The sequence below is a fragment of the Corapipo altera genome, unplaced genomic scaffold (assembly GCF_003945725.1).
Source record: "Corapipo altera isolate COAL_440 unplaced genomic scaffold, ASM394572v1 1, whole genome shotgun sequence".
In the NCBI taxonomy this organism is placed as follows: Eukaryota; Metazoa; Chordata; class Aves; order Passeriformes; family Pipridae; genus Corapipo; species Corapipo altera.
The window spans coordinates 3,139,056-3,163,802 of record NW_020884873.1 but is presented as its reverse complement, the minus strand read 5'-3'; the positions used below and the strand labels follow the sequence as shown (position 1 = coordinate 3,163,802).

Sequence of the window (24,747 nt, the reverse complement as noted above, 5' to 3'; positions counted from 1 at the left end):
ATTCTTAAAATGCCATGCTTGGTATGTACAGATGTCTGTGCTCTAGACCACTTCTACTTGCTCAATGCATTTTAGAGTGGTAAGAGACCAGTCAGAGAACTGCATAACCATATGATTATGGTGCACAATGTAGTCATCTTGTCTCATCTAATTGTTCCTTCAGTTGTGCATAACAAGACGCTGCAGATGTTTCAAACTCAGAAGATTCTTCTTCTGTTTTACTTTCATTAGGACATAACTTTTACTAGCATTCTGATATTCACTGTTCTTTAATTAAGATGATTTCTTTCTCTTACCAAACTGTGACTATAAAGACATACACATCATGGTTATCTTTTTCATCATTTTAATAATAATAATAATAAAAACCCCTGTTGCAATTACTTTTCCATTTATTATTGTGATAGATATATTTATTTTTTTACAGCAGAATTTGACAAGCAGGTTTCTGGAGTTGAAAGGATAGCCTATGCATGTCCTTGTGCATGCATAGTGAAATGGTGAACATAAATTACCCACACACACACTCACACACAGAAAACAAGGCACTGTTAAGACTGTACAAGTAATAAATAACCAAGAGGTTATTGACACATTAAAATCTGAGCTCCTAATGAAAACTGTATCGGTAGCCACCTTAACACCCTAAAGCTATGCATCATTTGGGGATTCTCTGCTTAATAGCCCTTCAGTGTCCCTCTTTCCATACGTGTTGGACCCCACATTCGTAGGTGAATAAATTGCTCCGATGCTGTTGCTGGAACGAACCAAAAAGTCGGCCAAGCGCTGTGTCACGCACGTAGCAGTGTTGCATTTCCGCTTCTCCAGGTGGTGACTACCCAAGGTGAGACAAAAAGAGCCAAGATTAAGTCAAATGATGAGCAATAGAGAGTGTGCCACTGCTAATAGTCATTTGAGCTGCGCTAATGTGGGAGTTCTTTTAAGATGTGCACAAATACAGGAACATCACAATCTTCCCACCACCTACTTTGTGCCTGAAAAAAAAATTCTTGCGCTGTATCTATTATCAGTTTTAATGGTGGGGGTTATTTAAATGCAGAGACCTCAACAGTCATATGTCTTTTTTTATTGATATTCTGCAGAGCAGTTTGTGACATCTGGAAAGCCTGTAATGATAGTATAGATTATACTCTAAGTGAAAGCAATGACTAAATGTTTAACTTCAAGCTGAACCTCTAAATCTATTTAGAGCTCTTGCTGATATCATGAGGATTACTAACACAATGACAGTCACTAACATTTATTTAGATCTCTCGTTACCACAGAGTCATATCCCATTCTCACTGAAGTGAATGGTAATATTCCAGTCCATATCAAGTGGAATGAGCCCAAAGACTCTTTCTCCCAATTGCACCACACATTATGAGAGGTAGCAGGCATTGCCAGTTCTGCCAGTACCACTTAAGATGGTCCTTAGCTCTGTCTCTCTACCTCTCAGCTCTGACTAAACAGAGATTTCATCATTACCAAAAAGCTGCCACATCTTTGTTGAAAACACCAGCGATTTGAAAGAGCTGTTAGTGGTAGGAGATAATGATTTGCTAGATGACACTTTAAAGAGTGTTTGTGGAAGGATCCACATCTACAAATAGGTGAACCAACAGGCCGTTTACAGAACCCCATGTAAAACTTATATAGCATGAGATGGTTTTTTTTGAATAAAACTACTAGCTTGAGAGAGCTTGGGTTTTCAGCTTTGTTTCTTTGACCACTATGTTGTTCCTTCAGACAGAAATACTTGCTTGCTGAGATTGCCTATTGAGTTATTGTTAATTTTCTTGAACTTCTTCATGCTGATGCAGAGGTAGACACCAACTTACAGCAAAAATTCACTGTGAAGAGTGACACTTTCCCAGTTTGAAACTCAGCAGTTAGCAATGAGCTCCTTTTCCTATTGAATATTACATGTTATCTAAAATGTTATACAGCCTTTTAAAATTATTTATATTGATCTAAGAATCCAAATGGAGTAGCAATTGTGAGAGAAATGTCTGTATGTTACTGGTTCTACATCGGTAGATAGGCAGCAATTTCTAAGCAATTAATATTTTAAATATGTAGTTGTACTAAACTGAAAGGGTTGGATAGGGCTTTATATAGCTTCTCTTAGATTTTCATGGGTACTTCTATTGATTTTAAGAGTTTAAGCAAGTCCTTTAACACAGGAGGTTCAAACGGCAACTGGTTCTCACAGAGATCCTGATTTGTTTGGGGAGGCAGAATTCACTTTTTCATTAAAGGTACAAAATCAGGTCCTGGTACTCCAAGTGTAAAACTCCAACCCTTACAGAAAGCTGCTAGGTTTCTTTCTCATGTGTAGCCTGATTGAACCTACTATACCTGTCAGCTCTCTGATCTGTAGCCCTTAAATGAGTAAGTGCTTTGATGAGACAGTTCACCCAGTGAGATACTGTCCAAGGCTCCAAAAAAGCAGATAAGGCATCCCAGGCTCAGAAAGGTGACGCCTTGTCTTTGAGTATTACAGTTATTTTTGTTGTTTTGTTCTTTTTTTTTTTTAATAATATATTTTTTTAAAGTGATAGCTGTAAAAATGTGAAAAATTAATCACCATTATAAAAATATTTTGGAAGATAACAGAGATGTCATATAATAATATTTTAAAATAGATATTCAAAGAGAAAGGCACAGGCAACTCTGTAGATATGTGTATTTACTGAAACTATCCTTAACAGAATTGTCATTGAAATAAATTCAATCAAAAGCCTGACAAAACTGGAGGAACTTGAAGGTCTGTTCCAACCTTGATGATTCTGTGAATAGTTGAGTGCTGCTTATCTTTAAGTATTAATTGCAAATATTTCTTGATTTTTTTTTTTATTCATTAAAAAGTTACCTGAAACTGGATTTATGAATTTATAGATATAAATGCATTTCAGACAAATGCTATCATATCAATTGCTTCTTTTCCTTCTTCCCATGAATAAATTGATATCTAAATCTGTAATGAAAAATTACTTCCAGGAGACAGTTATGTTATAAAACAATTCCATTCTAGCAGAGCATTATTATGAAGAAGGATGTATTTTCTTTTTTTCCCCCCTTCAGGCTTGGAAATGTGAAAGATTTTTAAGAAAAGGAGACACTTTCCAAATATACCTCTCTTCTCAAGGTACTGTAGTATTTGTAACCTTTGTAATTCATAAAAGAATTATAATTGTAAAGGGATTAAATGATCTGCAACTTTTGTCTCTGGATTTCACTTTCTCTCCTGATTCTCTAATCTTATGCCTACAGAAAAGCTGATCTTTATGCTTACAGAAAAGCTCTACTTACTAGAAGAAGGATATTTTAATCTCTTTTTGAGAATAAACAGCAGAGGCGAAGAGTCTCGAGTAATAGGATATCACTGGCACAAAGTTTACTTCATGATTTAATCCTGTCTGATATGACTAGAAGAAACAAGGAAAATCGATACCTTCTTGTCTTTGCTTCTGCTTGTTCTGGCATTTCCTCACTAAGTCCTGAGAGTGTATTCTGTGACATTACTGGCAATATCCATCCTTGTCTCTTAGAAGTACCATCAGACAGATCATCAGCCACAGACAGTAATCTTTAAACAACAACAAAATACCCAGTGAAATTGAATTGCTAAATTTTTGCTCATATTATTTGAGACATGAAAGCAAAAGCAGTTCATGCAATAACCTTTTTCCCTAAAAAAAAATAAATGTGATTAATTTATTACTCACTTCTCAATAGGTGTAGTTTCCAAACAGCTCAGAGTGACAGAAAGTGCAATGAAGAAAACGGACAGCTTTAGGTTGCACATCTTTCCTTCCAAACTTTCTGAAAAGAATAATGATTCAAAACTGAAAGCAAACCCAAATACCTTTCAGCACATCCTATTACTGATTCCTATTCTGTCCTAAATCAACGGCAGCTAGTCTTTTTTCACAGGCTAGAGTGAAAAAATGATCCCCCTAAGTTTAGTGACGCGATGCAGTTTAGGACAGATAGCTCTCAGCAGTAAATGCTCATTTTCCATCTAGTAGTTTCAATCTTATCCCTTTATCTCCAGTTTGCATTTCCTGACATATCCCAGTTTCAAATACTGATCCCAGGTGCAGTTTCCCTTGTAGTTGTCTTAGCCTTTTCCAGAAAAATGCTGTTGGTTAATAATGAGGGATATTTTGCTTTCCTGAAAGCACATCTGTTGCACTGCACCTAGAGAAAAAAGGGAAATTGTTTACCTTTTTGTGGTCACGGATCTAACTGGAGAAGCCCCTCTGTGTTAGCAAGAAGGGTGAATGCAACAATTCCACGCTTGCATCTAGCTCTGGAGTATCCTTTTCCCTCTTCCTTGCTGACAAGTAGTACAGCTCTTATATATCCTTCACACCTTTCTCAGCTCTGACATCAGGCAGAACAGAGAGACTGTCGTTAATTCCAATCCCTATAGACAGAAAGTGCCCCAGAGAGGAGCAGAGGCAGGTGGGTCATTATTTCGTTAGTACATCAGCAAATATTCACCTGGTATATGCAGGATGCCCTCGTGAAGGTGCTGTAATAGCATATTGCACATCTGAAATGTAGCCTCAGCTCTACGGTTCTGATAAGATGCTGAGGTAATATTCCCTGTGGGTGTTTTTGAGGGCTAAATAAGGTAACAAAAGTCACAAAGAAAGCCGGAGCAAACGAAACACCAGATCACTGGTAACTGAAATAGAAGAAAACAGATATCTGAGGAAAGATGGAGAAGTTAAAGTTGTGGAGGTTTGTTGTAGAAGTGCATAGATCAAACAGGAAAAGTGTCTGGAGGGATATAAGCTGTGTGAGGAGGAAGAAAAGAGTGAAAATTGTTTAAATTGACAGATAGGGTTATCATTCAGGGTAACACGGTAGAAATCACGCACAGTTTTCAGTCAAGTATAAATGTGAATGGAAATTCTGTCACTATTCATGTAAAATCTCACGTTTTACAAAGATGTCATGCATGCATGAAAATTGAGTCAATTAATATTTTTAAGAATGCAAGACTAGGATGAAAAAGCCAGGAAATGTCAGAATAAAGACTACCTGTGCAAATTTGTTTCTCTAGTGTGCACAGAGAAAAATGCACAGCTTTTAATAGACTAAATCCTGTATTAATAAATTACCTGATTGCAGATTTCCAAGGATACAGAATAGAACCATTTTCCCGGGATTTCAGTGGGGAATAGGCAAATTGTGGTGGTTTGGTTTCTTTTTTTTTCCTCTTCTCCTTAGTTTATGTTAGGTACCTCAGTGCCTTTGGAAAACAGGTTTTTAATTATCTGTGGTGGTCAAGATGCTGGCACAAAAGCTCAGACAGAGTTTTCTGGGATAAGAAGTTACCATATGCATCTCTTCTGTCCCAAAGAACACAAATTAGTTCAGAACTGCTTCAGTGCCAAGTCCATTGCCTTAACTGAGACTCCCCTTCTTTGTTGGTTTAGTCTGTAACACCAGATTTTCATTGAAATGTCTAGAGTTCCAGTGTTGGCTCACTTCAGGCATCAGTGCTACTTGAGTTGAATACAGAAGGAATATTTAGCTGGGATAGTAGTCTCTTAACTTGATTACAAGAGTTCCTCTGCAAATAAGACTCCAGAAAGTGACAAAATGTTTTGTTGGTCATTGTAGTTGTTTATTTGGGTTTTTGTGTGTGTGTGTGTGTTGTGAGTTCTGGTTTGGTTTTTTTTGTTTTTTTTTTTTCTTTTAAGGGATGTTACTTCTGGATATTTTGCTCTCTGTTTTTTAATGATATGATCCTATACTTCTTTTCACCAGGTTCCTGCTATCCCTCCTCTGGATGGAAAGTCCCAGTGCAAGCAAAGTAAGTACAGTGTTTTATCTTCACCATGACAGTAAGTTCTGTGCAACATCTGAAACAGGTTTATCTCTCCAAAGTCTCACTGTAGCATTTGACTACAATGAAATAATATTTTGGTGTTATTTTCAGTGTAGCAATGTCACTCCTATGAAATGAAGGCAGGATTAAGCCCATTTTGCAGAGAGAGAATCTTGCTGAGAAACAATTAGACAGATAATCTGGCTGGTGATTGACACCAGCCAATATTCACTGCTCGAATATTGAACTTGAAAATGCCTTGATGCACTTTTTCTGGGATGAAAAGAGATCCATGTCCCACTGACACTCAGTAGTGGTATGTGTGCTCAGCTCTTGTGAAAGATGTTGTTTGAAATCCTGAAAAGCAATGGATAGATCAGTATGCATTTAAGATTTTAAAAGTTTGAACTGAACATTCAGAATCTTTTATTTTTTAAGGCATCTGAGTAGTTGCTGTGTCAAGCTTGAATTAAGCTACGGGTTGACACAAGAAAAGTAAAACAGTCTTTTCAAAGAAATATTGGTCCCAAATTTTAATTCTAGCTGTCCTGCAAGTGGCCTTGGAGGGAACCACTAGTGCTTTGAGAGAAGAAGAGAAAGGCTGATTCTTGAGTGCACTGCAGAAACGAAACTAGGCTCATGGTGTCCCAGGATCATTGCCAGCCTCCTGGGCCACACAGCATCTTGGCAGAGAAAGCAAGAAGTCTATCCAGCAATTAGTCAGATGTACCATTAACAAACTTACACCTTCTGTTACAAGTTATCTTAAGCAGGAGTAGTGTTTTCCTACATAAACAGAAACTTAATATGAAATTGTGGAATCTCTTTGGCAGCAGAACAATTCATAACTCAAATTTCAAGATGTTAGTACTAATTAATGTGCAGTTAGTACCATTCAGCGAGTGGCTAGAAAACTATTTTTACCACTGACAAAGTTCTGTAACCTTGAGCTTAGAAAAACAACTACATTACTGTGCAAAACAATTGTTACCAGCCTAAGAAAAAAAATAAATCCAGTGTTCTCCTTAAAGAAACCACTGACCAATTCTACTCTGAGTAGTTACATAAGTCATTTTTATATTGGGGTTTAAGTGTGTATGAAAAGATTTGTCTAAAGTATTGTGCCTGTATGAGGGTTAGGGGACACCAGAGATGAGACTTAAAAAAGAATCCAGAAGATATGGTCTGCCAGTGCCCTGCTTTCTTCTGGAAACTACCCACATGAATGTCTGGAGTTGCAAAATGATGACCGAGCAGCAGGCACCCACCTATGTCTGCTGCTCTTGTATACCGGGGAGTGGGATTTATCTGACTAAATGTGAGATGAATAGAGAGACCATTCAAGTGCCTGTTTCCAATGCAGAACTCTAAAATAGCTTAGATGATTAGTGCCTGTTTCTTCTTTTTGCCTATAAAAACAACCCCGGGTGACTCGCTCGGGTATAGATGTTTACACTGTGGGTGTCTAAATCTGTGCAAAATGAATTCCATCAGGGGTGCTTTAACTCCCTTATGTGCTCAGTGCCTGAGATTTAAGGTTGTCTCCCTCTTTCTCATATTTACCTTTTTCTTAGGCTATTCTTGACACCTGCTGGACAGCTGGTTCCCACCTTTAATGGCTGCTTTTCAATTCCTGAGTTTTACATTTGCTTAATAACATTAATAACACACATTAAGACTTTTGGTAATGGATATATCTCTCCCGTTTTTGAGAGTGACAAAGAGCCATATTACCTGTTGCTTGCACTTTACAGCTGTGTAAGGCAGATGTCTCCAGTAAATTACATTGTTGCTCAGTTACCAGGAACTAGAAGTGTGTGACTATCTCGTGGTTTAGTTTGCCTGTTGTATCAAAAAAGAGAAGGAAAAGCTATAGACATTAACTTAAATGGGCTTATTTTGATTTTTTGAATAAACTAGAAAGCATAACAGCAGCATTAATATACATCAGTGTGAATATCACCAATAATGAAACAGAATGGTGTGTGCCTCACAGCCTGTAGCTGTTACATGAGTTCAGCACAATGTTTCATGTGCACTGACAAAATTTTTTCATGTTTATAGCAATTTTATTAGCCTTTATAAGCCTTTGATTCCTTCTAAATTAAGCTGCAAACCAAAAGTAAAGCATAAAAGTATAAAAAAGAGGTTTCATTGATAGCATCAGCACCTCTGAGATAGTCAAAATGCCTTGTGTTCGAATAGCCAAATCTGAAATTAGAGGAGTAAATCAACTCCCTAAACAGAGTTCTCTGCTATCATTTTATATGTCCTAGAATGTCCAGTATTGACATTCCTGAACCTGGCTAGCACTGTTGTAGCAACTACAAACTAAGTAGAACATCAGAGAGAGTTTAAAATTACACTAGACACTTATAATTAGGAACCTTGATTGTTCCCTAAATTTTTACATTTGGATGCCAAAGTCTGAAAATTTTGGCTATAATACCCTCTTTCTGGTATTTCTTGCTTGGTGCTATGTTGATGAAGACTACAATGTTTGTACTTTCTGGTCCATGGAGTTGTAATTGTATCTGCTTTGTTCAAACAGTGTTTTACCAAATAAGCTTTTGCTAGCACAACTTTCTTTGTCATTCCTATTCGGTGTGGGCCATTTCAGTGCTGACAAAAATACAAACAGCTCTCTTTGTTGATCCCAAAAATCGATGTTAAGCCTGTGGAAGAAATATGTAAGAAGCAGCAGAGAGGTAAGAGAAAGAAAGTTAAGAATTGCTTCTGCAGTGGAAAAAACAGGTGATTCAGAAATGAAGGGTGACCGTCCATGGAATTGACTAGGAAATGGAAAAAAGTAATTTGGATAGTTAGCAATATTTCAAAACTACTTTCGTGATGTATTATATTAGTCAGCTCACACCACTGACAGAACTATGATGTAGCCTCAAAGGACTATTGTTAATGATTGCTCTGAGAATGAGCTCAGCAGTCTGTGCTGAATCAGTTCCTATAGCTGGGAATCTCCCAAGCAAGAGAAATAAACTCCATGTTTAGATCAGCAAAGTCAGAATTGACAGATCAGTGACTGATGAGTTCTAGTTCCTAATGCCGCTCCTACTTACAGTTTACAGAGTTTTAATTGCATGACTTCCACTGGCTTGCATCCAACAACTTACCTTTGAATACAACAGAAGGTTTAACTTCTAGACTTTCTTTCCCCCTGTCTCTCTTCCAACTTGCTTCCAGAAGTATAAGAAAAAGCAGAACTCCCCTTTGGTTAGCAATATCCCTTTCAAGGGCTCTAGGCAGTGTTAATGGTAAATATATCATACGAAGTAGTAGCAGTGTTCTTCCTTTCTGGTAACCTAAGCCATCCATTGCTTCCTGCTATGATAATTTTCTAAAGTCACTTTGTATAGGAATTGATGTATAAAAAGGTATTCAGGTTTCAAAGATATTGCTGTAATTTATACATACCACTACTGCAGTAGTATATAGAGTCCTCTAACATGTGTGGTACTCATATGTGCACTTCAAAGAAGAACAAAGGATCTCACTAAAAGGAAGGTTTTGGGACTTCCTTGAGTGCCTCCCTGTGGAACCAGTGCATTGTAAATTTGCATCCCTGTTCACTGCATAGGTGTCTCCTTATGGAAGAGTCTGGAGTGACTATATTGAATCGTAGAATCATAGAATGGTTTGAGTAGGAGGGGATCTCAAAGACCACCTAGTTCCTACCCTGCTACCATGTGCAGGGACACCTTTCACTAGACCAGGTTGCTCAGAGCCCCATCCAGCCTGGCCTTGAACACTTCCAAGGGTGAGGCATCCACAGCATCTCTGGGCAACCTGTGCCAGTGCCTCACCACCCTCACAGTAAAGAGTTTCTTCCCGGTAACTAATTAAAACTCATTCTCTGTCAGCTTGAAGCCATCCCTCCTTGTCCTGTCACTCCATGCCTGTGTAGAAAGTCCCTCTCCATCTTCCTTTCAGGCTCCCTTCAGGTACTGCAAGGCCACAAGTAGGTCACCCCAAAGCTACTGAATGTGCAGAATTGACTCTCCCCCAATGCTCCTGTTAGGAGAAAAAATGATTAAGGGTTTAGGTATGTGTAGAAGTGCTGTTTCTGATTTACTGAGTGTAACTGTGAGAATTCTCCACCCCTTTTACCCCACCTCAGCATATTGTAAAGAGCACAGACATCTGTAGAAGGTACAGTGAGACCAGGAACCACCCTCCATGGTCCCCAGACTTATTTCACTGGAGGTGAATTCCTAGTAAACACGGGACAAATGGAACCATTCTCCTGCAAGAGAAACAGCTGGTTTTCAAAAGAATCCTATATTGAATCATGTCAACCCTTCCTATCTGATCCAGAGCATAAATTTTAACTAACTTTCCTTTTAAATTATCTCTTTAAATAATCAGACTTTTTTTTCTTCCCCCTCCTTTCTCCCCATCATCTTTGACAAAGTGCAGCAAGAGAATGACAATCTGGCTTTGTCTTGAAACACTCTGAGTCTTTCAGATGATGCTGTCTTGACAGTTCTGCTATTAATAGTGGCATTTTCTCTGCTGTTTAAAAAGGAGAGTTGTGCTGAACTGAGAATCAGTCATGTTCATAATTATTTTTCACTAAGGGCAAATGCAGTCTACTCGCTTACGTAGGAGAATCTACGTTGACAATACCATGAAATATAAATTATTTTTTTGCATGTCATCACATGTAGCTGCAAAATAAGATAGCTCTTCTTCAAAAAGAAGTGCAGTAGGTCTGAATTTACAGTATGCTTGAACTGTTGTACGTGTGAGTGCAAGACTTAACCTTTTCATCCGACTTAGAGTTGAGAAAAGACTTTGATAAGCACAAGGAACATGAATCAGTACATGAAATTGTCTCTCTGCTGTAAGAAGTCATTAAAAATTCAGTAGAAGTTCAGTATATGCATCTGAAAAAATATAGTGGATTTTTGGTCTGTTATGGCAGTGTTTTTTATGCCAAATATTGATGTTTCCATCCATTTAGCAACAAATCCACTCTGGTTGATCTTATCCTTGATAACAGAAATCAAGAATGGTGTGGAAAAGTCAGCATTTAAATGTGAGCTCTCACAAACATTTTAGGAGTTACAGGTGAGGTGGCTGGTTCAAAACATGGTGTTTTTTGCAATAAACTGTTATTGAATGAAATACCCAGTGGAAAATTGAAAGCACTGTATTATTGCAAGGGGAAAAAAAAAAGAGGCTCTGGAATGTGTTAGTCACTAACAGACTGAAATGATTTCATATTAACACATATTGTGCCAATGAATGGTAAAGTTTTAATGGGATAAAGCTGACAGTCATCTTATCAAAGCATTTGGTTTAGAAAAGAGCCTTGTGAAGAGCAGCAGACAAGCACATACTTGAGGACAAGTGTCTTTAAAATCCTTAGGTGTTAAATATGTACTGTTTATTTAAGATGGATCCTTGAAACTCTGCTTTTGATTTCAGAGTGTTTTCTGTTACATAAACTATTGTTTGCATAGGTGGTCTTTTTTTTTTTCTCTTTTTCTTGATTTACAGGATTCCTGCACATTTCCACTCTAGCTGCTGACTATGATTCTTGTGGATGTAGGCTTGATTTTGTTAGTTTTCACAGAGACCCTGTAACCCTTCCTGGTGCATTCCCATGGACGGGCTGCAAATGGCTGGTTTACTTTTAGAGAGCTATCATGTTGCCATACTTATTGGTATTGTGTTGTTCATACTTATTGGTATTGTGTTAAAAAATGGAGAATTTAAGCAATGTCATATATAATTTCGTATCAGAAGAACATTTCATATAATTCCATGTAAATGAGGTGTTAACACGCTCTAAAATTATTTTATAAGCTGCCATAACCTTCATGGTGTTATGGGTCACTACAGCCCACTGCTTTAAGTCATATACCATCCTGTTGCCTTTTATAATACTCATAATAGTTTGTAGAAGTTGAATAAGCAATTGTTGAAAGAACCATAAAAAATATCAGTGTAGAGGCAAGGTATTTTTTATCAGAAAGTCTTAAATATACACTGTTATTTAAAGTCAGTACTTTAATTTTCATTGTGAAAAGAGGATGTATATTTCATTCAACTTAAACCTTTCTGAGAAAGAGCATCAGTTTTGGAGGATTCTGTTAAAACTTCCTATTTTTTAGAAATGAGATGGTTGTATCCAGGAAGCCCCTTGCTCACAGGTACATGTGTAGGTATGTGCTTGATTCCCAAAAGATCCTCGAGATTCCACTCAGATGCTTCACCTTTTAGGACTGAGCTTTTTTAGGCAAGGTCACTACATAAAATGTGCCTAGAAAGGCCAGGTGTATCAGCTTCAGGCAGTTTCTAGTAACTGGTATCCAGCCTGATGGTACCTCTGCACACAAAGGGTATTTTCACACATCAAAAACCTTGGGGACTTGACGGATAGTGAAAGTGAAATGAGATCAGGTTACATAAACCACTGATTGATGAATCACAGTGAATGTCATTCTTCTAGAGTAAAAATCCCTGGAGAGACTTTGAAGCTTTGAACTGCCAGTCAACCTACAGTACATTCGTTGCTTTAACTTTTCTGAAAGTGTGTTCATGAGACAATGTGCCTCGTTAGTGGAAAGCTGACGACCTGATCTCACAACAAATCCCTTTGTACTTTAAAGAGGAGGTACTGCCCAAAAGTATATATTTAGGTTTTCAACCTTTTTTTTTTTTTTTATGTAGATAATTTGTTCTGAAAAGCTGTTTTGACAATTGGAACGTTTATGTTTTCTAACATTTAAAACCAGAAGTTTGTATAACAGAATGTCTTCCTGACTCATAGCAAATTTTGCGAAGAATAAAGGATTTTATGTCTTCATAAAGACATAAAGACATGAATGTTTTGCTAAAACAAAAGCAGAGCCCCCAAATCCATACAAGTGCAAATCAATGTGCTAAACTGCTTTCTTAAGGGAGAAACTGTTATGACAGTGTCACTGGTTTAAATAAATAAATTGTTATGAAAAGAGACAGCAATAATGTTTTGCACATAGACAGTATTATCTCCAAGGTATAGATCTGAATGTTTGCTACAAATGACTATCTACTGTGTTACAGGGGAAAGAGCTGAGATGAACAGGAGTTAACAGGGATGTGTAGAGTCAATGGCAAAGCTGAGGATGGGAGACAGATCTGAATTTTTATTTTGTAGCTGACATGTACTCTGTTCAGGTGAGAGGAAAGGAAATCTTACTGGAAAGTCAAACTACATCTGAATTCAGACTCAAAACAAGCAGAAAGTTTTGTACCTGTCTGTGTTTCTGCATATACAGAGGTAATCATCACCCTATTTTCTTTGTTAAGTGCAGATAGATGCTTCCCTACCTGGTTTGAGTAGATCAAGGTCTTACTTATTAATCTCTTCACTGGCCAATATAATGAGACCTTATAGTTCCCCATGATTTACCTTAGTCTGGTATAACCACTGCCAAAATAAATGCATTTTTGATTAAAGGAGGATCAGTTAAATTATTATATATTTCTTTATTTTGCATCCTTCTTCTCTTTCTTTTGAGAGAGTAGGTTCCCAAAATATCTTGAGAAGGTTTGTTTTGGTTTTTTTTTTAATTTATGTAGGTGCTGTGACCCCTGTGAGCAGGTGAAAGGAGAGAAAAATATTGTGAAAGAGCCTGTCTTGTGAGGTTTCTACACTCAGTTTTGCCAGTCTGTTTAAAAGTTGAAATTTGCAGTGAAGCTCTTGGAGTGTGTACCCAGATCAGGACACAACCCTGAGAAGAAAATTCTGTGTTGCCCTCACGAGAAATTCTCCCCGTTAGCCTCCATTTGACTGGAAGGTGCATGGCTGTTCAACTACCACAGCTGTGCCCTGCCAGAGAAGCAGATCTCAGGAGATACTACTGAGAAAAAAAAGTGGATTTAGACATTGCTTGGATTGTGGTCCAGCTCTAAACTGGTGGGGGAAATGGCAGTGAACTTCCTCTGTGTCATGACATCCTTATCTGGGTTGCTGTGCTACGTTCTATTAGATGTGTAACCCAAGACTGCTGCAGTGCTCAGTTCTGTGCAGATATAGTTCTTATTTCCAGCTTTTCATGAATTAAATGTGATTGTTTACAACTGGGAAAGAGCTACTTAGTCATTAGTGTTTTCCAAATAATGTGTGGCATTTACCGTGAGACCAGGAGTGCCTTCTGTGCTTGTGGTAGGTAACTCACCACGACGTATAACATTTGGACTGGGACCAATAATTGTACTTTACATTTTTCACAGAGAACTTTTACTGCTTTACATAAGAACACTGTTTATCCCTTTGAATTTCCTGTGAATTTGCATAAGCAACTGTAAGGGGGTCCTGACCTTAGGCTGGGAGCTGCTGGCTGACAGACTTTTTAGTTCCTTGGCTGGGATGAGTAGATCTAGAACAACATTAGGAGAGAGAACCAGGACAGGTGTCATTGACCTGATTTTTATCTGTCTAAAAATTAGTTATTTAGACTAAGCTAGCTCTCTAGAATTTCAAATCCAAGGGAAGGAATAAGCACCTCCAGAGACCATTTCCTCCTACTTATTTTAGACAGCTGTCTTAAAATGGGATAAATTGCTCTCTGGAAGTATATGACTCTAATGCCTATTGTGAGCATCTTCACTAAAACTACTTGCTAAGAATAGGGTATACCCTGATTCTGTACAAATACTTGATGCTCTCGAGGTATTTTCCTTATGTTGAAGCAGTAGAATGATTAGAGCTACCTCTCAAACAAAAGCTATCCAGACAGAAAAATATAGCTGTAGTCTCAGTTGCTCAAGCAGAGTGCTGATAGTGAACTTGGTGAAAATATGGCCTTGAGGAATCTCATGGAGAAGATGGGAATCCAATATGCTAAGACATCACAGACTCTCTATAAGCTTTGTTATCCATTAATTATTCACAACAGAGAACAATACTGAATACCATGTGTATTGGATTTTACATGAATTTACTGAATAGTTAGTTAGTGGTGCATTTGTTAACATATGTTAAGTTCATATATCTACTCCTCTTTTCTTCACAAGGTATTTAATTTGTATGTGTAGCCAATTATAAATCACTTAAACTGCATCTTAAAATAACCTCTGGGTTACTTTTTTCTGATATGGAGGTAAGTATTTAAAGCAAATTGTTAAGTGGTGTTTATTTGGCTGGAAATTTTGATTTCCATTTTTTGTAATTCCTTTGCTGGGTCTGAATCTTCAGACTCACTCACCCTAAGCTAAAATTATTGTTGAACAAAATAATGTTACAGAGACTGTAGAACTACACAGTCCTGCATGTGGAAACATATTTTCTATTTCTAATTAAACTGTAAAAACAAAATCCTAGTACAAGCAGCCATCAGGTGTGATTTGGAGATTTGTGATTTTCTCCATGAGGAGAAAATGAAAGCAGTGCTATAACTCTAACAAAAAGTATTTTTTTCTGAGGGAGTATGAGACTTTTCATATATTGGAAACATGTTAATAGCTTTTTACTTGAGAATTTTTCTAATGTGTGAGAATTGAGAAGATACTATATTAGAAATTTGAAATTATGAACTTTTATTATAAGATATGACAGGGGAAAACACCTCACTGCACGCTCTGGTGCAGCACTGAGCAGATCAGGATCCTCAGCCACCAATTGTCTGTAAGGCATCAGCAGAGTGCCTACAAAATGTTTCTCAGTACAGCAGTAGAGTTGTAAGTTTGTGAGGCAACACCACTGTGCAATAAAAATGCCAGATATCTTGCTGGTGTGTTGTTTTTCCCTCCCAGCAACATAACCATACAGGGGATGTGGGAGTCCAGAGGGGATTTTCAGCAAGGTTAGAGCTCCCTTGGAAAGCTGAGAAACACTGCCCTGGAAGTTATGCTCAAAAGTCAGGCTTTTGTCAATCCCAATCCCACCCTCACCACACATTTTAGACCTTGAATTTAGGTTATTCATGTGCATTAGTAGTTATTTCTGTGAGGGAGACAAACACAAGTGTCACCAAGAGACAAAGTCACAAATGAAACCTGTCTCAGCACCAATACCTGAAGGTGTATCTACTGATTCTTAGATGTGATATCTAATGGATTTAATCAAAGTCAAATTATCTCTTCTTGTCACATTAGATAGAACTATTTATGCTTGCTCAAAATTGTCTCCGATTTTGCAACATCCATTAATCACTAACACAAACTCATTCCCCTCTTCCCTTTTGACCTTGTGTCACCCTTTGACAGGACACCACCCAACCTGTAAATCTACACAATTATGTGGACTCTTAAAATTCCTTTCTTGCTTGTGAGTGCTTTTGGATGTCTTCAGTGGGCTGGAGTGTCAGCATTTCATACTCAGAGATCTGACACAGCTGTCAGATCTTGGCCATTTTTTTTATTTTGGCAGGGAAGAGAAAGAGATGGGCTCAATTTTCCTTCTAAGGGCTCAGTCCATGTCTGTCACATCTGAGTACTCTAAAGTTCACAGCTGAAAAAATTTGGCAAAGACACAAATTTGGCAGTAGGTGGACTTGGGTTAATTTTCAACAATGTAGATTAAAAGTCAAAGTTCAAGTTGTGATATCAGTCATTTCTTGGAGAAACTTTTTCAAAACTGTAAGTACCTAATTGTTTTGCCATGAGAATATTTTCCTTTGTCTCAGCCTAACATTAGTATAATTGCATTTGAGTAACAGTTTGAACTGTACCTACTGAAACAAGATTTCAGAAAGCTTTTTGCAACCAGAAAAATAAATTAGGTAAAAACTCTGCCACTGTAATTGTTCTCTGCAGGGTTACCTCATGTGATTTTTAATCCTGTTTGTAAATAAAACAAGGATTTAGCAGTTTATCCATATGACTAAGCTGAGCCAAATGGAAGATGAATTTTACATTCAAAGCAGGATGTCCCCTTGGGACTCAGACAAAGCAGCTCGCAGAACATTGCATCATAAACTTTTAAATCGAGATATTTGTGTGGTTTTGTCCTTTTTATTAGTTAGCTAAAGTGAAACGTGGTTTAAAACTATAAAAGGTATTTATGGGTTTGTGTGGGACAAATGGGCCCAAACTCCTGTCTCAGTGCTGACCTGCCTGCTGTTGTCAGCTGCCCCAAACAAGCCTGTTTTGATCCACACAGGAAGTGTCTGATTTGTTTTTAAGCCAACCTTGTTCAGCCCAAGTTACATGGGATGCTGTACATCACACAGCTGCTTTGTACCTCTGGCCTGTGCTGAACTGTCCACTCTGTGTGTGTCAGTTCTTTGTGCACTCAGCAAAGTGGGTGTCTTTTAGGACACAAGTCTTCTCATCACCTCTCTGCCTTTCTGGGTGCCTGTGGAGATTTAGTCCAGTAGTGGAGATGGTTGGAAGAGGCAGTTGTGGTGTCACTGCTGATTTCTTAGCCTGCCATAAATATGTCACCAACTCAGTGCAGAAGCAGAAGGAGGAATTTTACTGACCTCTCAAGTTTCAGTGAACTTTGAAGGCTTGTGAGTGGGATTCAAGAGCAGGTGTTTACATCATAGCTGGTAGGTCAGTCAGAACCTGAGGGCAAAGTTTTGTGGAACTATACAGTTTTACCTGGCCTGTTCATATTCCTCAAGTGATTTGTTACAAAGCTGTCACTCTGTGACTATCCTGGTAGCATAAGCTGTCTCTCCTCTTGCTGTTGGCTAAAAAGATATTGATGGGTGTGCACTGAAGGAGATAGTTTCCTTACAACTCTGCCGATCCTGGGAGTCCAGCTGTGTTCAGGGCTGGCCTGGGCAGCTCAGGTTAGGGCTTGAGACCACAAGTATTTGAGGTGACATAACACATGACTGGTGCTCAGATGGGCATGTTTTGCTCTCTGTCCTTTCCTACTCTGCTTTCACCCCCACTTTCTCCTCTCTTCTCATATTCTTTGCTCCACTTTCCTGCTCTTTTGCTTATGTGGGTCTGACATCTGTTGAACTGTTCAGTGGGTCAAATCAGCTCACTCCCTGAAAAATGATCTTTTTGCTGCATTAACTCTCTGCTGCATTAACTTTTTGCCTGTTTAATGAGTTAAAGAGGTTTGCAGATGAGTCTGAAGAGACCAGGAGTCTGAGCAAGGTGTGCAACAGGAGGGTATGTAGATGGGAGAAGGGAGTGGGAGCACTGTTGGTTCATCTTTAGGCACAGAAATGGTGGTTTAAGTTCTAACCTGGATTTAAAGTGTGGTGTAAATGCACCTGAGCTGAGTTATGCACCTACACCTCTCTGATAATCTAGGCTGTTAGTCTGTGCCGGTTTCAGTTCCATTTGACCAAGTGTGACTAAAAAAATATTATAAAGCTAGCAAAGACCATCTCAGGAACAAAGCTGGAAATAGTGATTCTGTCTATTTTGTTTTCCAATTCGTGATCTTAATAATTATCCCAGTAAAAAATGGATTGAGATGTACCTTTTTTTTTTTACCATAATTCATGCTTTGAGGGAAGGTGTGAATAAGGAAAGGCAAACATGGCCTTTTTGTCCTCTGTAATTATATAAGGAAGAGTTTCTGATTCACTTAGACAAATTTGGGCAGAGGTTGCTGGCTGGTATCTTGTAGCACCAGAAGAGAAAACCTGCAATTAGCCAGATGATGTTCCCTGTGTATGTTAGAGAAAAGCAGGGACTGGCATAGTAAGGGGAAAAATCCCATTTCAAGCTCCTAGGAGCAGAAGAGGACAGACATGGGGGACTGTTATGATGTTTTGGCATCACTGGTGGGCTCCACTCTGAGTAAGGCAGTATTTAGATAATGCATAAACGTTTCCCTGGGACATAAAATTTTATTCCAAGTTGCAAAGAAAGTGCAAAGCTGCATTAGCACAGTTTAGTCCTGTGATTGAACACAATTTGTGTAAGCAAAGCAGAAATAAAAACTATGTATATATCATAGCTAATTGTCTGAGATGCTGACCACCTACAATTAATTGTGAAGCGTTTCCAGGAATGCTGTAATAACGCATTACAGTTTTAGAGACTGAAAATAGAGAAGGTAGCTATAGAAGGAGTTAATGCCCGTGAACTTGCTAGGAATTGAGTTAGTTAGGAAACACATTTGAGAGGATTAACATTGTTGTAGAAATTAATGTTTGAAGAGATTGACCGGGAGGGTGCTGGGTTGAAGAATGTGAAAGGCAATTCAGTCCTCTTGGTGGGCTTGTCAAGTTTGCTTCCCAGCCATGGCTCCATGAAGCGGAAAACACAGCAAAGAGTTGCTGCAAGATCACACTTGGAAAGGGTGTCCAAGACAAAAAAAGAGGAAATTAACCTGTATGCATCTTGACTATAAGGTAGGGCTCTGACTTGCCCTGGTTTTGTTCAGCTTACTCTATCAGGGAGCAGGGAACTGTATTGAATAACTTGATTTAATGAAGTCTTTTTAGGAGTCCTTAGAATGAAATCTGTTTAACCCATTGTGCTAACCCTCAGAAAAAAAAGAAGAAACATACTAAATTACAACCCAGACTTAATTATGCTTAACTGTGCTTTTACAGGTAAGTATATCTAAGTCCCTGGAATATGTTACTCTTTGAACACATTTTTGGAATACATGTAAAATGTGTAAAAAAAGCAGGTGGCTTAGCATTACCAGAAGCTCTAACCATCAAATCGAGATGGACATCACTAAAAGGAGGCAGAAAAACAAAGAGGGATATTTTTGCAAGTCTTGGGAGGGGAAGCAGAATGGAGTCTGTTTTGTTTCCATTCAGAACTTAAGTTGGTCCCATGGTTTTGGTTTTATTTTGTTTCCCTCTAATTTTAATGCCAAGAGATTAATCTCCATTAGAGTTTCTATTAAAAATTAACAAATATACAGTGATACCAGTGGAAGAAGAGAGGGCTCAAAAGAACATGCAGAGCAGAACTAAACTTTTTATGGCTAGCCATAGCAGGGGTAGTAAATAAAGACCATGGAGACAGGTATACATCAGTCAAACATATAGGTCTTCGTAGTTCTGTCTGCCACAGTGATCAGTGCCAAATGCTTGTGCAGAGGACTGAAAGGCTGTGTTCAGGCTTGCCCTCAGAACATCTCTTTTCTCTGTTCTTTGCCCTCTGGTTGTACGCTGCTGACAGCTTTCAGTGTCTGATGAGACATAACTGGCTGTACATTGTTGACTTTCCCATATCAAATTATCTTGATGAGAATGAAGTGTATGGGCTCGTAGGTTTTGTTGGAATCCGGTTTGCAATTATTTAAGGAAGATGCTCAAATATCAAATCTCTTGGAAGGAATCTTATTTTTTTTGGCAAACATGGGACATAATTTTTTCTTCTTTTCTCTCGTCTTTTTCAACACTGTAATGGGATCATTGGACAGACTCAGAAACAGACATTGGGAAAAATTAAAAAAGGCAACATGAAAGAAGCTGAGAAGCCACGTGCAGAGGACAAATTCTGTTGCATTTCCAAGCTGAAGGTACAGAAACATTTTAGTGATTTTGTGGGAACACACACCTGTAATTCCTTGCACTTACAGTGGTTTGGTAGAAGTTACAACCCAGACTAAATGAATGAATAAGCTGTTTCTTTTCTACCCTTAATACCCTGATCAAGGTCAAACAAGTCTGTAAACAGCCATGTGTTGATTTTGCTGTCCCTGTACTTTACACTCTGTGCTGTTTTGGAGTTGTGGTCGATTGCTGCTTTGAAGCCCCACCTCTGACTTTGTGCAATCCTCCCAGTCTGACATGTTTACCATTCCTTCTAAAACTTGTTAAATGAGCCTTAATGGTTGTGACATGTCAGTAAATATGGGCTGTTAATGTACCTTAGATTATTCGAGTTGTAAAGAAATGGTATAAAAACCTTGTAAAATAGCTTGTTTTTCATAGCAACTCAAAGCCCAAATACGCTACTTAAGCTTTTTAGCGCTTGCAGGAGATGTATTTAAAGACACTATAGATTTAATTTTGTAAATACTGTTTATTAAGAGCCCTAAAATTAAAAGGATTTGAATAGTAGTGCATGTATTCATATTATTATTTTTTTTTTTACTGACAATTGCTACTAATTGTCTTGTAAAAAGATAATACCTTTAAACAAAAAGACACTGTTTACTCCTTCTGTTTAAAATGGGCTCACGACCTGTGCTGAGATGGGAGAGCAGATACTGGATCGAGTAATTCAACCAAAGGAAACAATCTTAATTCTGCAGGTGATTTGTCATTCAGATGAGCAGAGGATGGGAAGGTCTGTGCACCCTGGTCTTTCAGTCCTGCAGATGGCAATCTTGCAGCAGGCTCAGCCTGTCTTGGCTGGGGAAGTGGGGCTTGAGGTTTCTAAAGACGGTCTTGTCAATGGGAGCAGGTGAAGAACAAGGATGTACGATGTGGATGCAGGATAGACGATGGGATTTACACACAGAGGAACACTTTTTTTGTCTGGAAGCACGTTTTTGGTGGAAAAAATGGAATATTCATAAATGTATAATTTTGAGTTCTTTATGCATTCTGCTCTTTCCTTCCCAGGTATTTCTGCTGGCACTGTCACTTGCATTTCTTGGTAAAACCATGTCTGGTGCTTACATGAACAGCATGTACACACAGATAGAGAAACAGTTTAATATCCCAGCTTCTTTGGTGGGGATCATTAATGGAAGCTTTGAAATCGGTAATCTCTTATTTTAATATTTCTTATTATTTGAAAATATGATAATTTGTTTGAATATGTACTAGTGACTCATATCCTTCAAATTTCTCAATTGCTCTAAATGTCAATAGTGGTCAACTCTGTCCTTCCTGTTCAGCTAATACTTAACCAATTATTGTCTTGGAAACTAATAGGACAACTTAGATGAGGAAGTTTAGTATTAAAAAGTAGTTCAGCTAATTTCTGCACTGTCACACAATATAACAGAGCAACTAACAAAATAGAACTACTTTAAGAGCTTTGTATTGAATCTTCCTGAACAAAACAAAAAGATTTTATAAGCTTTGTTTGAATTTAAGGTCACATTTAGCATTTTACAGTTCTTTTAATCAAAGTTGGCTGGAATGGATTACGGATCCTTAAATTCAATAATATTTCAAGATTTTGTACCCCTACAACTGTAGCTGCACAGAAAGTTTCCAGTTCTATTTTCAGTACCCCTTACCTTGCCTATTAGTGAGTTTTTTGCCCAGTGACAAACTTATATCTTGCCATTGCCTAAAGAGCCAAACAAAAGGCTTGATAGCTTCAACTCCTCTAAATGGTGGTCCTTAGAGGGGGTGTTTTATACCTGGGAAGTCACAGTGTGAATCTTTAATATCCCCGGCTCTGCTGAGGAAATGGTCTGCACAGGCTCATGTGCACAATGGGAGGGGAAGCAAGGCTCCTTCTCCCCCTTTTCCTGGTCTCCTATATCTGCATGTTCAAGGGAAAGGAAGTGCTGACACCACTGAGCTGCAGCCTGCAAAGCAGTCTGGTGGGGCAGCTCAAAGTTATGATAGAGAGGGAGTACCCAGAATATATTTTTGCTTTTGGGGAGGATGAGACTTTAAGAAACATGAAATGGCCAAGATTAACAAAGTGGTACGTAAAAGACTTATTTTAAGTGAATTATCCACTCATATGAACTTGTTGAGCGATCATAATAATATTTGAAATTATTAAGAGACATAAGTGACTTATTAGAAGCGTGTAAATGTACATCTTGAAGTCTCATTCAAGGAACTGGTTAAATACAGTCTGTTTAGCAATCATACATAAAAAAGGTATTATCTTCTTTCTCAGAATGATGCTTATCACTCAGAGACATGATTTTGTTCTTTTGACAAAAAGATCACAAAATTAGTAGGTGCGCAATTACTAAATTGCTATTTTTATAGAGACTGATTCATAATATGAAGCTTGATTCTTTTCTTAGTTGCATAGCAAAAAATGAAGAAAGAGAAGATCAACTGATTCTGAAGTGAAAGTAGAGGAGAGGAGAACGAAGATTTTTAGCACATTTGTGTGTTTAATGTGGCTAGGTACAAAAATACCATTCTTTAAAAAAGTCTTCTCCACTACTCAAGTTAATATTAAATTATTATTCCTTTTTTTTCCCTGTAACTGTCATCATGTGTTTATTATTTTCAGTACAAAAGTACTTGGAGGTACATTACAAAATAGAGTATCTTGGGGAGAATTACTTCTCAAATCAACTGTTACTCTGCAGCCCTTGGGCCTGGTCTCTATGTAAAGTAGTGGGAAATTTCTTTTCTATGTAGGTGCAGTCAAAAATCTCTCTCACTGTGATCTCTTTTCCACTCTACCTTCTGTTCTCATGTTCTTTTCATGTGATGTAACTCGTCCAAAAAATGATCACACATAGCAGGGAATTACTGCATCATGTAGGCAGTTCCCTGTCTAGTTACAGTTTTTACAAGACAAGAAAAGAAACAGATGTTGAACTTACAAGGTATACTTAAATTTGTGTTGCACTTTAAAAGATCTGGGGGGTGCCTTGGTTTGTAAAAGTCAACCAGGTTCTTTTTGCAGGTAACTTGCTGCTGATAGCATTTGTGAGTTACTTTGGAGCAAAGCTTCACAGGCCCAGAATAATTGCTTTGGGCTGCACAATTCTGTCATTTGGATGTCTTTTGATATCACTTCCTCATTTCCTGTTTGGAAGGTGAGTATTTTGCTTAGCTCACAGCAGCTTCTGCGATCCTCACTTGTGTTAATCCATGACTCCTTCCACAGTGTTGCTTACTGAGAGGGACATTGCTGAGCATGGGTTCAGTATGATAATTACAGAGCAGCTTGGTTTGTTTTGCTTCTGAGATGGCTTCAAAAGTCAGTCATCACCTCCTGAGGAGAGTCTCCCCTCTGTTTGGCACCTTCCCTTTCCCTTGCCTTCATCCTCGTGCTACACCTTGAGCAGATTCTCTAAAGAAACAGTGGGCTGTGATACCAATTACATTACCAGCTCTTATCTACTTGGGTGGGGAATGCAAGATGATTTTTAAAAATGTATTTCGTCTGGAGCCTGGATGTGAGACCATAGCTATGTTGTCAAAGCCTTTACAGAGCATAATGATTCTTCAACTACTTTTTCATGATGTTTGATTGTCTTAACAAGATAATAATGTAGGCTTGTCTATCTTAATCAGTGAGATATTTTTTGAGAAAAGAAGATCCAATGTGGTATGGCTCTGACAGCCTTGGTGGTGCCCTCTGCTTAGGGTGTAAATTGGATTAAAATATAAGAAAAGTAGGAGAGAAGATGATATGGGAGATTTCATTAGTGTGGTTCATGACTCCTCCTGAAGCACCTGTTACAAGACTGTATTAGAGACCAGATAAGAGTCTGGGTAAAACATTTTCTTTGTTCCTGGCCTGTTTTGTTACTGAGTCTCAGTTAACTTTTGACATGGCTTTCCTCCTTCCTTATAGCTCCACACTCTTCTTATAGGTAGCTCCATTACAGACATGTGGGGTGGTTCTCCTGCATATCTTCTTAACCTGTACATGCTTTCCTTTGATTCAAACAGGTATCATATTGAAAGCAGCATTTCACAACGGGAAAACTTTTCAGTGATGCCCCTATGCCTTGTTAACCAAAGCTCGTTTTCTTTACCTACAGAGGAACCATCAACAGGTATGACTCTTCTTATGTCTGCTAATACATTTTCCTCAGTTTTTATAGTGTCTAAGTAAATAGATTTTTACTTTTATTAACAGTTATTTTAGGGTTCTGCTTTTGGTCAGTACTTTTTGCAAGCATGAAAACTAGAGGCTGGGAAATTTCCTTATCTTTGTGTTTCTTTGTTCTGTGACTCCAGAGCTGTAGCATTTTTTCATGCAGTTTTCACAGTATCCAAACAGCTCAGTTAACATATCTCAAAGTCACTTTGGGAGTCTATAACACCAGGTTATTTCACAAATATTCCTCTTTTTGACTTGAAATACTGTGATACTGTGAGGAGGTGGGAAAC

General features: G+C 38.1%; 2 protein-coding genes across 8 annotated transcripts in view; one reads left to right on the top strand and one right to left on the bottom strand.

The window, feature by feature from the left end:
- The window catches only part of LOC113956264 (solute carrier organic anion transporter family member 1A2-like), a 46,489-nt gene that overhangs the window by 10,025 nt on the left and 11,717 nt on the right, over positions 1 to 24,747 (top strand). For 2 of the 6 annotated variants that reach the window (XM_027662593.1, XM_027662585.1), the window contains exons 2-6: positions 5,791 to 5,836; positions 20,163 to 20,261; positions 21,313 to 21,454; positions 23,309 to 23,441; positions 24,304 to 24,410. In XM_027662593.1, the coding sequence (XP_027518394.1) occupies positions 5,791 to 5,836; positions 20,163 to 20,261; positions 21,313 to 21,454; positions 23,309 to 23,441; positions 24,304 to 24,410 (527 nt within the window). Of the gene's footprint in view, positions 1 to 5,790; positions 5,837 to 14,943; positions 14,965 to 16,322; positions 16,442 to 17,642; positions 17,921 to 19,006; positions 19,132 to 20,162; positions 20,262 to 21,312; positions 21,455 to 23,308; positions 23,442 to 24,303; positions 24,411 to 24,747 lie in introns of those variants that run through there. The other 4 variants (XM_027662612.1, XM_027662629.1, XM_027662621.1 and 1 more) reach the window with 4 other exon arrangements.
- Positions 375 to 5,392, bottom strand: IAPP (islet amyloid polypeptide). 2 transcript variants are annotated; one of them, XM_027662642.1, is made up of 6 exons: positions 5,139 to 5,392; positions 4,513 to 4,636; positions 4,233 to 4,392; positions 3,732 to 3,828; positions 3,458 to 3,592; positions 375 to 835 (listed from the first exon to the last, which is right to left on the bottom strand). In XM_027662642.1, exons 4-6 carry the CDS (start codon positions 3,809 to 3,811, stop codon positions 652 to 654), a joined length of 399 nt encoding a protein of 132 aa, XP_027518443.1. In that variant the 5' UTR covers positions 3,812 to 3,828; positions 4,233 to 4,392; positions 4,513 to 4,636; positions 5,139 to 5,392; the 3' UTR covers positions 375 to 651. The 2 variants fall into 2 exon arrangements, with proteins under 2 accessions (XP_027518443.1, XP_027518453.1); XM_027662652.1 differs by lacking the exon at positions 4,513 to 4,636 and having other exon boundaries at positions 4,233 to 4,435.